Source organism: Pelodiscus sinensis, chromosome 4 (genome assembly GCF_049634645.1).
Source record: "Pelodiscus sinensis isolate JC-2024 chromosome 4, ASM4963464v1, whole genome shotgun sequence".
NCBI classification, from domain to species: domain Eukaryota; kingdom Metazoa; phylum Chordata; order Testudines; family Trionychidae; genus Pelodiscus; species Pelodiscus sinensis.
Window position 1 is genome coordinate 105,765,217 of NC_134714.1, and position 15,196 is coordinate 105,780,412.

Here is a 15,196-nt window from a genome sequence, read left to right on the forward strand (position 1 = left end):
CTTCCACAAAAAAGTGCATTACTGGTCAGCAGTATTTTGCCAAAACTAGTTAAGTCGGATTCATGTGCATTGTCCTCAATCTTGCAGAAATTGTTAAACTGTCAGTGCCTCTTTACCAATGTCCAATCACATGAACAGCCCTTACTGCGCTTTGTTTAACCTAATGACTCACAGAAAACTCTTTTACAGATAAAAGTATGTTTACCAGACAAACTTCATGAATTCTTTGTCTACAATCAGCAAAAAGCTGTAGTCACTGAGACCCCACATACAGATTCAAAAGTTGAGTCTGTTTCAACCACTAATAATGGGCTCTACATACATGTTTACTTTTGTATACAGGTTGAACCTCTGTAGTCGGGCACCTTCAGGACCTGACCAGTAGCAAACCAGAGAATTTGCCAAACTGCTGGAGGTCAATATTGTCTAGCAGCATGATCAACACTTCCACTGCTTAATGGGCTCTTAGAAGACATTTAGAGGTAAATTAGAGCTAAATAACAGCATAGAACACTGAGAGCCAGGACTGGTAGCTGTAAACAAATTTTGTAGAACTGCAGAAAACTTGGCTACAACCATGATAAGTGGCTGTCAGGATAACTTTAAAATCATGCCAGACCACGGATGTTGCTGGACTAGAGAGGTTCAACCTGTACTGTTAAGCACTGAGGCCATTGTTAGGCACTGTTAGGATTGTTTTCAGAAGAGAAAATTCTTGGAAATAGGATAGAAAATGTGGTAAAATAGAAACTTTTTTAACTACTGGAAAATATTCAGTGGGTGTTATACCAACTTGAAAAATAGAAAACAAAATTAAGAAGCAGAAAAATCACAGGCTAAGGCATTTGCATACTTATCACAAATTTTCCTCCACTGACTCCAGTAATTCTTAATTTTTCATTTTCATTTTTCTGTTTTGGCTATGGGTTAATAATTTGTAAAACACTTTTTTTTTTAAGGAATCCAAAATGTGCTGAGCTTGTTCTGTGCAGTCCTTACAGAAAATAAGGTTCTCTTTCATTCTGCAAGTTTTCAGCGGCTCAGTGATGCCTGTAGAGCACTGGAGTCCTTAATGTTTCCTCTCAAATATAGGTGAGTTTTATTACACAACTTTGTACTTGATGTTGAAAACTAGTTTGTATGGAAGTTACCTTCACTCATATGAGTTGCACCATTGAAATTAATGAACTGTTTTCATTAATAAGAATTACCCACATGAGAAAAGGCTTTTGGGAAGAGACATTTGGTCTTACAGTTTGTATACTTCATCAGTCAAAATCTTATTGAATCCATTTCAACGTAAATTGTATGTAATTTAATGAAAATACAGTGCAGACATCTTGCCAACAATGCTACCTGATTGTAAATCCCTTTTTCCAATACACTAATGATCCACTAGCAGAAGCTGACACTTGTGCTACTTTATGCTATAGTTTTGTAATGTAGACAGATAATCCTGTTGACAGGGGAGGTGCAAAGTGGACAGTTGCCCTGGGGCCTGAAGATTCTATAGAAGCAGCAACTGACTGGAGACCTGGGCCTTTTAAATCACCACTGGAGCCCCATGCAGTGCACTCCAGGAAGCTTTCAGGACTACCTGGCAGTGCAGGTGGTGCAATGCAGTGCAGCATTACATGGTCCATGTGCTGTCCTAGTCCCTCCCATTCTGCCCAGGGCTCCACCCCTTCTGAAAGCATGGAGCTGCCCCCATGCCCAACCTTGCCCAGGAGTCCAGCAAGGCTGTTGGCCCTCTTGTGGACAAATGCCCACTGTGGGCTGCCCTGCAATCAACAAATTAGTTTCTACAAAAAAGTAACATCCAAACCCTGATTTTTAGATGAAAAGTTAATCTATGGCAACAGTCAGCAGCGTCATCACAGCTGAAGTATGCATACCTGTGCTAGCTTTAATCTACTTAGCAGAGCTAAGCCCAGCAGCAAAGACGCATCAGCACAAGCTGTACAAGCTCCCTTGGAACCTTAAATAATGTACATTGCTAGCCCATGCTGGTGTCTGTGCCACAGTGTTTTCACTGCTATTTTTATAGTTAGATTAGAGAGATCAAAAGTAATGTGTGTGTGTGCCTGCCTGAGCTGCAGGTCCACCTCCAGTTGTAATGTAGATATAGCCTTCGTTGCACAAACGAAAGATTAATTCTAATCTAAATGTCTGCAAAAGAGACTTCTAATTTTGAGTATGCAGAGTTCTTGTATTTCTTCAAAATATTCCAGACAGCCCACACTGCTCACCACTCAACCGATGGAGCCCCTCATATGAACTATCGGGACTTGAATTAAATATTTGTCTGAAATTGGGGCAAATATTAATATACAACACTAGAAAACCTTTATAACAGATTTGAAAGTTAATTGTAAAATATCGTTCCTTAATGTTGAAATCATTGTGGAATTTCCCATGTGAAAATCAAACTCAGAGATATGTGTCACTGGTGTTACAAATGTTTTTTAATATTGATCCATGTGTAAATATGACTCAGATCACAAGTAACATTCTCAATTTAGTCCTAAGTAAATATCATAAAGTTCTACATCATCTACTGCATCACACAGCTCTACAAAATGTTGTTAATATGTGACACTATACAAAAGCAGTAATTAGCATTGTATATTATTCTGCATGCTTTACTTCAAACATATTATGTTTTAAAAACTTAGTGTACACTCCATAACAGATCTGTCTCTAGTGCAATCATAATCTCTTTGTGCACATTTATCACATTAATGGGCTCCATAAAGAAACCTATATAGACAGATTACTTTGAATATTCTTTTCATTGTTTCTTCATCGTTTATATGCATATTCAAAAACAGTTTATCTATTTGTGATAGATTTTTATAAAGGAATTGCAAGCCTCTTGTGTTAATAGCTGAGGTTTCGATGGACTACTTTACATTTTCATGTCCTGATAACTTTGAACACGTACTGAATAATTTATGTACTTACTGAATGCCCCAGAATTTTAACTCACAAATTTTAAAGTAGTTATAAGTGTCAGGAAGATGAAGAAAGACTTGTGCAATGGGGAAGACAAAAAGCATTAACTTTTTATTAATTCTCTTCATAGTTATCCATATATTCCAATTCTCCCTGCACAGCTGCTAGAAGTTCTCAGTTCACCAACGCCTTTTATTATTGGTATACATTCCATCTTTTGTGCTGACATTCATGAGCTTGTAAGTATGCCTGACAAGAATATATACATTCATTATGTGAAATTCAGGGCTGTCCTTAGGATTTATGGGACCCTATGCAGGGATATTAACCTGGTGCCCCACTGACCTCAGCGTGTTGAGGGTACATAGTCCCTGGACAGAACCCACTCAGAAGCAGGGTTGCTACCCACCCACCCACCCACTTGTCTGCCCCACACAGAGCCCCTCATATGAACTATCGGGGCTTGAATTAAAATTTTGTTTGAAATTGGGGCAAATTTCAAAACTGTTTACAACACTTCTAAAACAAAATTATTAAAAACTTTAATATGTTTATTTACAATGTCATTATTCATCCCTCTGAACTGGACCCAACCCACATCCTTCCCTAGACCAGGGGTGCCGGTGGGGAGAGATAGGGCAGAGGAAACCAGGTTTCCCCAGGGTGCTGGTGGTGGTGGTGGAGAACAGGCCAGTGGGAACAGAGGCTCTTCCAGAAGTGCTTGTGCTGGTGGGAGTGGGGGAAAAACAGGGCAGAGAGAAGTGAGTCTTCCACAGGAGTACTGATGGGGGGAATGGGATTTAGGGAACTAGGTCTCCAGCTGCTCCCTGGGGCCTGAGCTGAGGGGGAAAAGAAGCACCCACAGTTCAGCCGCCATCAGGGTGTTGGTACTGCCTTCTTCCCAGCATGGTCCCACTCCCCCGCACTCCCTAGCCTCTGCATTCAGATAGTGCTGGAGCTGGGGCAAGTGCACAGGACAGGAGGAAGTTGCACATGCTCCAGGACTCACAGGGACCCAAGAGTGCAGAGAGGAGATGGGAACTGTGTCAAGGGGATCACAGCAGAGCTGCAAAGTCTGAGGCTGCCCCCAAAGGTGGCCTGAGTGGTGAGGAGGCAGGGAGAATGCAGCCAACCACCTCAGAGCAACCTCTTACATATACAGCATATGCATCTGTGTAGGGGTAACTGAAAATTTGATATCCCAAATTTTCCAGTGCCCTATACAACTGTATATGTTGCGTATGCCTAGAGATGGCCTTGGTCAAATGTTTTCCTTGTGTTGAGAATTTTTTGTGCTTCAAGCATTATTAATTTAAGCTGTTCGTGTCCATGCAAAGTACCAGTAGATAAAACAGGACAATCAGTAATGGGCAAAAAGAAACAAAAACAACCCCTACACATGCACACCAACTAATTTAACCTGTTGTCAGTTCATCTACAAGCTGTCAGAGGGAAATGGAGTGAGGGAAAGAAAAATTCAGAAGAATGTTTTTGAGATTAAGTTGCAGGATGTGAAGTCGAGACAGGAATAGATTTCTAACTCTGCATCAGAATTCTGTTGTGACATTGGGCAATTCAATTAGACCAAAATTTTTCTAGAGTATCTTTTGATTTTTGCAGTCTCAGAGGGGTAGGCATGTTAGTCTGTAACTAAAAAAAACTTTAAAAACAGCAAGTAGTCCTGTAACAACTTAGGGTATGTCTATACTCTTTTGACAGAGGAATGCAAATGCAGCCGAGTGAAACTGCAAATAAAGTGCTGATCTGAATTTCCCACGCTTCATTTGCATAATTGCGTCTGGCCGCTATTTCAAAATACCCTATTTCGAGATAAAAAAAAACTTATGGTTTAATGGTTATTTCGAAAGAAGGTATTTCTTTCAAAATAACCACATCTACACGGCATTTTTTATCTCGAAATAAGGTATTTCGAAATAGCTCCGGATGCAATTATTCAAATAAAGCACAGGAAATTCAAATCCATACTTCATTTGAAATTTTGCTCAGCTGCATTTGCATTCCTCTCTCAAAGGAGGAATGCAGTGTAGACATACCCTTAGAGACTAACCAAAAAATATAGATAGTATCATGAGCTTTCATTGCACAATCCACTGAAGAAGGTGGGTTTTTTTCAGTTCTCCATTTTTGTAGTTGTTAATGCTCAGCACTTTTGAAATTCAGTCATAAATTATCTCAAGTTGGAGATCTAAAAATGGAGGTACCCAGAGCTAGAGGTCGCTCTTGAAAGTTTGGCCTTAATCGCTCACTTTCTATGATTCATTAATATTATTGGTGCTCAAGTTCCTTCATGAGTTGTGAAGTAATATTGCCTTCACTCATTTTAGGGAAAATCCTGTCTAAAATCTGAAATACAACCTTGTTGGTGTTTTAACTGTGTTCATCACAGAACATACTGTATGTGAAGTTTTTATTTGTCTTTTTCAGTTGGATGTAATCATAGCAGACCTGGATGGAGGCACAATTAAAATTCCTGAATGTATTAATCTATCTCAGCTCCCAGAGCCACTGCTACATCAAACTCAAACAGCTCTTTCTCTAGTATGTCTCATTTCCTGATCCATTTGCTCAGCACTTTTAAAAGATGTAAACAGAAGAAATAAAATATTGAATATATGAAATATTTTTAAAATGACCAATGAAGATTTAAAAGCAAGATGAGTTAATTCCTAAATGCATTGTGTGTTAATATTGTAAATACTTTTTATACTACAAATTTTGTTATATGTAGATATATCCAGACATGATATTGAATGTTTAAATATTTTCCTCTTAAATATTTAGATTTACATAGAAACTTGTCTTTGTGCAATTGGGCTTAATTATGATGAAGCCATTGAAGCTTATGACAGGATTAAGTTTGAACCCAGTATATTCATTTCATTAAGTCTTTTCTCATAAAGAGTCTTTACTACTTGTCCCTGAGTACTTGATCCGTGCTGCAAAATCAAAGGGATCTCTGTTTTTGACATAGTAGATGCTGGATCGGGCCTTAAATGAACCTTAGTGCCCTTCTCTGTGCTCCTTTTAGAAAAAATGCCTTTCACCTTCCTATGACTAGAATTGCACACAGGGCTATATTAACAAAACTCTTTTTAAAAGACCTGTTATCTGTCTTAATTTGTAACTAATTCCACTAAGATTTGTTAAGATTTGTAACTAATATCCTAAGATTTCTTTCATTTATACCATGTGACTTCTTAACATCTGAGATAGGGAGAATGATCTTTTTCTCCCTAATAGTATATTTGGAAATCACTCTTGGTTTAAATATTTTGTTCTACTGGTTGTCTCTCCCTAAACAGGCACTCTCTGGTCTGGCAATATCCATGGTCCAACAGGACCGCTGATGTTACTGGACCACAAAGCCCAGGAACATGGAGGTCTTGTGGTGAGGCTGGGAGCGCAGTATAGGGGCTGGTGACTCAGCCAGGAACCCCATGACAGGGGGATGTGGGTAGCATGGCCGGAAAGCCCCAGCCCAGCCGGTACAGGGGGCAGCTGGGGCACAAATCCAAGCCTGGGGGCAGCTGACCAGGTACGGGTCAGGAGGGTGGAGGCAGGCTGGGAGGCCAGTGGCAAGGGACCTCCTGTGGTCTGGAAAATCCCCTGATTCAGAACTGGTCAGATTGCAAGGGTGCTGAACCAGGGCGGTCCAACTTGTAATAAAATAGCTTAATTTTCAGTAATTATTATTACAATTTACTTTGAGTACCTTTCAATTGAATGGATAATTCCAAGAATCCTTTTAATTTTAAATTGCCATGATGCCTGGCAAAAGAAGAGGTGACCAGTTGCAGTAAATATTTTTAAATGTTTGATTATCATTACACAAGCCAGAAGCTTCCTGTCAGAGGAATTGCCTTTAGCTTTCATTATCAAAAACTAGAAATCTCTGTGTCAAAATTTCCAGTCTGACCAATAGGGCCAACCTCATATGGTGACTGATTTCCTGACAGAGATTTTATTTTCTTTCCTCATTCCTTCCATCTTTCCTTCCACTTCTCTTTTATAGGGTTGTCCACAATGGAGCTCATCCATGGTCATTTCATGTGCATGCTTTGATGTGTGGTTCAGGCAAAAATGTTAACTCTAATAAGAAAAGAAAATAATCGACAGAAAATTGAGTAGGGGTACAGATTGTGGTTGTGAGATTAGATTTTGTTTTTGATGTAGTAGCTTAGCACCAGCATTTAAACTGAGGAGATACCTTTAATTGTCAGTATGTAACCAGTCATGACCCACTGCCCTGTTACCTCCTGCTGGTTACTGATGGAATCAGCTCTTCAGCCTCGCAGCACACTCTGCCGATGAGTGTCTCGCCCTCAGTTACCTGTCCTCTGAGTTACTTCAGGCCTCAAGTTTCTCCTGGCCAATGGTGTTCTTCCCTCCAAGTGCTGCTCTGTGGCAGTGCCCTTGCACTCTGGGGTCCTCTCCTCCTAGAGAACCCCAAATACCCTATGTCTACCTTGCCTCAGTGACCCACTGCCAGTCATCATCTAGTTCCTGCCTCAGGAGCAAACTGCAATCTGAAATGGTCACTCTCACAGGCAAGGGGTGTGGTGGACCTGCTGCCTTCTTCTGCTCCAGCTGCCTCCCCGCAGCCCTGGCACTCTTAGTCCTTGAGAGCAATGCCTCAGCCTGGGAGTTTGCTTGGCCAGAGCTCCCTGTTTTTTCCTGCCTTTCCCCAACACTACTCTTGACTCAGGAAACCTCCGTAGCTTCCTTGGCAGCCATGTCTCTCTTGTTCCATAGCTGAAACAGAAGTGTCTCTCTTCCACTCCAGGAGCTCCTTACTTAAAATATCCTAGCAGGGCCCTAATTGACTGCTATCTGCCTCAGCCACGGACTCCACAATCTCAGCCCTCTCCCAGGTCTAGGTTTAACCCTTGTTTTGCCAGTGCAGTGCTGACTCCCCATCACAGTAATTTTAAACAGAGTATGCAAAAGGCCCAAGATTTTCAAGTGACTAATAATATTGCTTTGGTTATGGGGCTCTTAACTCAAAACATCTTAGAACGGCTGCTCATCATTGTCTGAAAACCCCATCCCTTTAATGTGTATCAGGTTGAACACCCAAAATCACTTGTCACATTTGAAAATCTGGACCATACTCTCCAGCAGAAAGTTATTGTGTTTATTACTGACATGCTGAGTTAGAGATGCAGGATAAATGAATTATGTTCTTGATTGCCACAGATTTCTGCTGTGACCTTAGGAAAATAACTTTCCTTACTTCAGCTAACACAAATGTAAAATCAGGGTAATAATTTTTCTCTACTTCACAAGGATTTTGGACTCTTGCTTAATGTTTATTAAATGCTTTGAGATGGTTGGACAAAAGATGTTCAAGGAGTACAAGTAACTGTTATTGTAACAATAAAAATATGTATTTATTGATTTGACAAATCTCACTGAAAATGTAGTCCATTTTCTAGATACAGAAGTGCAAAAGTAATTTAAATGAATGTAAGTTAAGTTCTCTTCTGGTCCTACCAGCAAATATCTATATAAAACTCCTATTGACTTCTATAAAAGATAATTTTGTGCACAACAGCTAAATTAGGATTTACCACTTAAAAAAGCAAAATGAATAAAAACCTAAAACACTATTCCAAAAAATTCCATTCTGGGTTTAGAATTTTTTTCAAAAATATCATCCCAAAGATATTTAAATTGTGTAGTTACAAGCCTCCGCAATACAGTAGTTGCAAATCAAACCAGAGAGATAATGGTGATGACATAAACTTTAACAGTACTGATTATGACACTTAGGATGGCAAGTCTAGCTTTCAACACTTACTAAAATCTATTATAAACACTCCCTGTATTCCAAAAATCAAACAAGGGCATTTTAATTTCTAATCTCTGTAGTATTTAGGATTTAATTGTATGTACGTCATTTTTAAAGTGTTTGCAATGCAATGATTATTAACAAAAGTGTATAAGATCAGGGGAAAAGTTAACAATTTAATTTGTACTCACTTTGTAACAATAATTTTCATTAATTAAAAAAAATTAGGTTTTACACCCTGATTTGGAAACAGCAGATTATGCATTCCCTCCACCACGAACGGCTTTATCACACTCAAAAATGCTGGTAAGACATATTATTTCTGACTTTGTAATAAATAGAAAAATATTAAGCTTTTAGAATAAACTTATTTTAAGAAACTAGATTTCTGCAGATACCTTTTTCTATTCTTCTATAGTATAGATGAAGAGGAACAAGTTCTTTAGCTAGGAAACACTATTAAGTATTCTGTTCTTTCTCTTAAACAGAATTGACTGAAAGTAGAAGTTAGAAGGTAGTCTAGAGATTTATTATTTCCATTAGTTCAGTATATTAAAGGAGATATGATCTACTGTGCTAAATCCATGTTGCCCAGGCAGAGGGTACTATAGAAGTGCAAAGTATTATTATTACTATTAATTGAACTAGACCAGATCTCTTTAAATATAGGCTTAGGAGATAACGAGTATTTTAGCCTCTAGTGGAAATTTGTTAAACCTGCAAAGAGTAGCTAATTATCAGTTACATAGTTACTTTGTAGGATGGAATTTTTTAATGAAAATTTAAATTCCAGGGAATGTAAGCAAGGAGAGGGTGAGATGTTTGTGAGAGGGCATTGTATAGCCGTGTGGGGGATCCAGTCCCGCCCCCTCTTCCCTATGCTACCTTGACACGCTCCTAAGTGACCAGTTGGCCACAGTACACAAAGTTTGTTCTGCTGGGGTATGCGGGGTGGGGGGTCTGGGCCCACCCTCACTCTCAGAACCCAGCCCAGGGCCCTAAGGACAGTGTCGCCAGGATCTGTCCCACCGGGGGGGGTCTACCCCCTAAATCCGCCGGTGCGCCGGCTCATCGCCCTGCCCTGGGCTACTTCCACCCCACCTATGACTTCCTACTCTTCCCTCGTCTTCCCACCTGCTCCCTCACCCTCCTTCCCCTGCCTCTCCTGTTCCTCGGCGTTTATTCCTTCTCGCCCCCCCTATGTCCGCCTCCGTCGCTGGCGTCATTTCCGGCCGCCATTTCCCCGCGGCCCTGCGTCTGACGTTGCCTAGCAACGTCTGCTGACCCGCTGCTCAACAGACGCGCGGCCGCACTACATAGCCGGCATGCGCGCAGCCCTCGTCGGGCGGCCCCCATCAACGAGAGGGCAATCGCCGGGTCAGTGCGGGGTGGGCCCGTTCCGGGGGGGTAGGCGGGCCCCACCCCGTCACACCCTATAAGCTACTCACCACAGGTGTGGAAGCTTGAGCTGGAGTTGGTGTAATACTAGAGAGAGAAAGCCAATCCAGAAGTTACTGTGCATCACTGAGATTTCCCCAAACCAGCAGTTAACAGTAAAAACAACAATAAAGAAAGAAGAGGAAGAATCAGTGCTGTAGGAAGTGAATGAGAAGTAAGCTTTGAGAGTACTCCAGAATGCAAGCTTCCAGTGATGGACTGAAAAAGGTGGTGTAAACCTGGAAATCAGCACACTTGCATTCAGGAACTTATTACTGCAGGACAAAAACCGGATTAGAGGAGTAAATAAAAGATTATTTCGTTTGGAAAATATTGTCAGTCCATCTCTTTTAGGAAAGCCATTCTCTATCTAAAAGGAAAAGTGATGCCCTAGGATATGTCTACACAGCAAAGTTATTTCAAAATAACAGCCCTTATTTCGAAATAACTTTCCTAGCGTCTACACAGCCAAACCACTATTTCAAAATGAATTCGAAATAGCGGAGCGCTTATTTCGAATTTGGTAAACCTAATTCCATGAGGAATAATGCCAAATTCAAAATAGCTATTTCGAAATAAGTGCTGTGTAGACACTTATTTCGAAATAGGGGGCCTCCAGCCTTCCCAGGGTGCCTTGGTGGCCACTCCAGCTCCAACCAAGAACACTCCTCTCCCTCCCCCTTCCCCGGAGCCCTTAACGGGGTAGACTCTGGCCATAGTGCCTGTGCCAGCTCCAAGCCAGCCAGCCCAGAGCCAGCAGTCACTGCCCCGACCCAGTGGCCCCAAAACATGAGCCAGCAAGCCACTGGCAGCCAGTCCTCCACTGCTCCCCAGGAGTAGTCTGCTAGCTCCCAGGAGCCTGCCAGGGTCCAGAGAAGGCGGGCACCTTCCTGGTCCAGGGTGGAGATCATGGACCTTATTCAGGTTTGGAGAGGAATGCCCCCAACGTACATGATCTCTGTGGCCATCTTTGGCAGGATAGCTGCCAGCCTGGCCACCAAAGGCCACATGCAAACCCAGGAGCAGGTTTGCATGACAATCAAGTTGGTCTGGTGAGACCTCCAACCCTGAGCCCTGAGCTTCCCCTCCCCCTTCTTCCCCTTGCTTCCCCCTTCCAGCTCCCTCCTCCCAGGTTTCCCCCTTCCCTCTCCCACCTTCTTTTCTCCCCTTTCCTGCCTTCTTTCCCCAGACTCACCAGAGTTACATTCCCTCCCCCCCCCCCAGTTTTGTTAAATAAAGAGAGTTTGAGTTCATGATAAAATGTGTATTTTATTTGACATCAGGAAGGGGGGTTAGGGAGGGGTAAGTGGAAGGACATGAGGGAGGAATGAGGCACAAGCCCCCAGTGGGGCAGACCAGGGAGGCTCTTTGTGCTCCTCAGGGTGGAAGCTCTTCCGCAGGGCCTCCTGGATATTGACAGCCCCCCTATGGATCTCCCAGATGGCATCCTGCAGAAAGTGCAGCCAGGTTCACAGCAACGCATCCAAGAGAAGCACCAGAGTGCCCAGGGGCAACTCTGGCTCCATGTTGCAGAGTGCTGTAGTGTCCTGAGTGAAGGCAACCTGAGCACGCAGAGACAAAATGCTTTGCTGTCCCTCATAGAAGGAGACAAGCAAGCAGGGAAACCTGAGAACTGGCTGTCCATAGATCTTTAAGCATAGACCTCAGATAGCCTCAGGCAGCAGCCCCACACAGTAGGTCCTGACCTGGTGCCCTGCCGGAACTGGTTCCGGCCAGCCTTAAATGCGATTTAGAGTCCACTCAGTGTGGACGCGCTATTTCGAAATAGAAAAATGCTATTTTGAAATGCATTTTGTGTGTAGACGCATTATTTCAAAATAACTATTTTGAAATAACACTGTAATGTAGACATACCCATAGGCTATCTAACAGCTACAGCACTGTTTTTACTGAAAAAATGGGAGATGGGACCCTTTATTTCATAACAACACAGTAAACTAAGTATATTTTATGTTTGTACATATGCATGGTATATTTACATCCCACAAAGATAATTCTAGCTTCTTAAGGTGGCATTTGGCTCTGGTGAACAAAAACTTGGAAAGAGGAGGATGTAATGCAATCTAAGACATAGAATGAAAATCGTTAGTAGAGATAAAAATGGCATAATTTCACTCAAATGGTGTACTCTTTTCCTGTTTTTCTAGATTCACCTTAAAAGATACATTTTTCAACCCTGAAGTCATTTCACTGGCTGGGGTGCAGTCTTAAATCAGTGTAGTGCGTATTACAGTGTCAATGCATCTAATTCTGTATAATTTTTATGTTATATAAGAAACACATAATATTTTGTCTTGGGCACCTGTATATATTACTTTTATATTTTGTACAAGTTACTATAAACTACTTGGGGTGAACTGTGGTGAAACAAATAGTATATCTGCCAATAAAGGCAGCCTCTGTTGAATCCTAAATTAATTTGTAAGTGGAGAGATCAACACTGAGCACATTCTTAATGAAATTCAGAGCTAGCATCTAAAAAAATAGTTGTTCTTCATAGAATCTTTTGTGAAACATGAAGGTCTGCTTTCAAAACAATCCATTTAAGGATTAAATCGTAATGTCATAGATTAATAATTTGATTCACTGTGGTATGGAATTCATTTGTGCTTGTATTTTTCTAATCAAAGGTCATATTTTAAAGTGCATTTGAGATTTATTGTAAAATTAAATCCAAGACCAACCTGCAGGTTAGGTACAAGAAGAGTAATTGTACTGAGTCTGGTTTTAGCTGAGATAAATCATAGTAATCTGAAATAACAAAAAATGATTGGCGGTAATGAGCATAATGCTCAAACTAAATGGCTCTCTCTCACTCGCACGCGCACACACACACACACACACAGTCATTCTCCAATTGGCTGCTACACTGCTGTAGTCTTTCAGATATTGTCTGAGAAAGCTGATTATTACATTTTACAAATGTTTGTGATATAGTTTTATACTTCATGGTTGTGGAGAGTTGTATTAGAAAAGTTTTTTATACCCTATCTGATCATCATTTACAGGATAAAGAAGTGCGAGCAATTTTCCTTAGATTGTTTGCACAACTTTTCCAAGGATACAGGTCATGCCTTCAGCTGATCAGAATTCATGCTGAACCAGTCATACATTTTCACAAGGTAAAAGAGAAAAAAGGTTATCTGTATTTAGTGAATATTTCACATATGATTTGAATTCATATCAGTCTCATATACTTGTTTTTGGAACCAGCTTCAAGTATACAATCTTGGAATTTAATTGTATGTGTGACGAATTTAATTGTGTGTGTGACATATAAAAGTTTCTTCATATATATGATTAACAGTATTATTGAGAACGTACTGTACAGTGCAGTATAACAGGCACATTTAATGTTGCATTTATACAAACAGATTTGTCTAATATAAAATCCATAGCAATGAATGCATGTTAATATATAAAGTAAAAAAACAATTTTGGAAGTAATGAATTTTTACCTATAGTTTTTAAAAAAAATAACTTAATATGTACTAAAATTATTTTGTATTTTGCCTACCAAGAGGTTTTTGCTAAAAGATTTTTGAATGATTATTAAAAGTATGCATGTGGAGAGGGATAATGTTCCAGTCCCAATATCTTTTATTTTTATTGAATAAAGATAGCTTACAGCAGTTGTCTCTTATAACATGTCACACTTATTGTAAGCAGCAGAAGGTTTAACTTATTCATATACCTGGAGTTGATTAAATTGTCTTGTTTGTTTCCATAACTTTTAAATTATAGTGATCAATTCCTCTTTATGTTCACTGCAGGCAGCCTTTTTGGGCCAGCGAGGCTTAATTGAAAATGACTTTCTCACCAAAATTCTCAATGGAATGGCATTTGCTGGTTTTGTGTCAGAGAGGGGTCCTCCCTACAGATCCTGTGATCTCTTTGATGAGGTAAAAATTCTGTTCTTTAGGAAATATGTTATATTAGAAAAGACAGCTAAAACATAGATAAATGCTTCTGAATGAAGAAAAGTGATAATTGATAAACTTCTGAAGCTTATTGTATTAAATTAATATAATTACAACAAACATGTTTTGTAAATTGTCTAAAAACATATGATCTTTTAAGCCCTGCTGCCATACATATTCTTAACTTTACACACATTAAGTGATTAGGATAATCACATACCTCAGGGTAAGCATGTATGTAAGTCATTGCAGGGCTCTGACCAAATGTTGTTATGGTTCCTCCTGGAACTCTATGTACTGATACCACCTGCAAATGCAAAATTATTTTGAATAATTGGATTGTATTTTTAGAAAAAATCTTGCAGAAGTAATATTTTTGAGAAATGTTAATAAATTAAGTACACAGTTGGCAAAGGAAACTGAGGAAAACATCTCTTGTAAAAGGCACAGTGGAATCGTCAATGTTGCCACTGCGAGAGCTGCAGTTTTTAAATTCATGACTACAAAGACCAAACACAGTAAATTTTTTATCCAGACTAGCTGTGCTCTTTAAACTTAAATGTTTTACATATTACTGATATGGCTCTGTATTGTTTTTATGTGGTAGGTTTTGAAACACAGCATGTTGCATTATAAATGTTAAATGAATATTGCAGAAACATGGGTTTATTGCCCCATATTGGTCTTTAGCTCCGGCAAGTCTGGTATCTTGTCTCTGGAACTGTGATTTGCCTTATACCTAAAGCTTCAGAGGAAACTGAATATCCCTGTAATTCACCTCGGAAATGGAGCACTGATTCCCAGAAACATAAGAGATTTTTCTGTTTCCAATTTTCTGTGCACCTTTCAGTTTAAGATTAATATTATGTATTTTGTGTGTTAGCAAAGTTGATTTTTAAATATTTTGCAATTTTTTTAAAGTTGGTGGCTTTTGAAGTGGAAAGAATTAAAACGGAGGAGGGCAATCCACCAAAAATGATAAAGCACATCAGAGAGCTTGCAGAACAGCTGTTCAAAAATGTAAGTGTATTATATCCATAGCTATACTGTA

General features: G+C 40.0%; 1 protein-coding gene across 10 annotated transcripts in view; it reads left to right on the forward strand.

Annotated features, from left to right (window-relative positions):
* The window catches only part of SBF2 (SET binding factor 2), a 651,649-nt gene that overhangs the window by 358,919 nt on the left and 277,534 nt on the right, over positions 1-15,196 (forward strand). For 9 of the 10 annotated variants that reach the window (XM_006129315.4, XM_025187865.2, XM_006129312.4 and 6 more), the window contains 7 exons: positions 960-1,092; positions 3,086-3,194; positions 5,401-5,514; positions 8,996-9,073; positions 13,234-13,347; positions 13,999-14,127; positions 15,067-15,165. In XM_006129315.4, the coding sequence (XP_006129377.1) occupies positions 960-1,092; positions 3,086-3,194; positions 5,401-5,514; positions 8,996-9,073; positions 13,234-13,347; positions 13,999-14,127; positions 15,067-15,165 (776 nt within the window). Of the gene's footprint in view, positions 1-353; positions 483-959; positions 1,093-3,085; positions 3,195-5,400; positions 5,515-8,995; positions 9,074-13,233; positions 13,348-13,998; positions 14,128-15,066; positions 15,166-15,196 lie in introns of those variants that run through there. The other variant, XM_075927947.1, reaches the window with a different exon arrangement.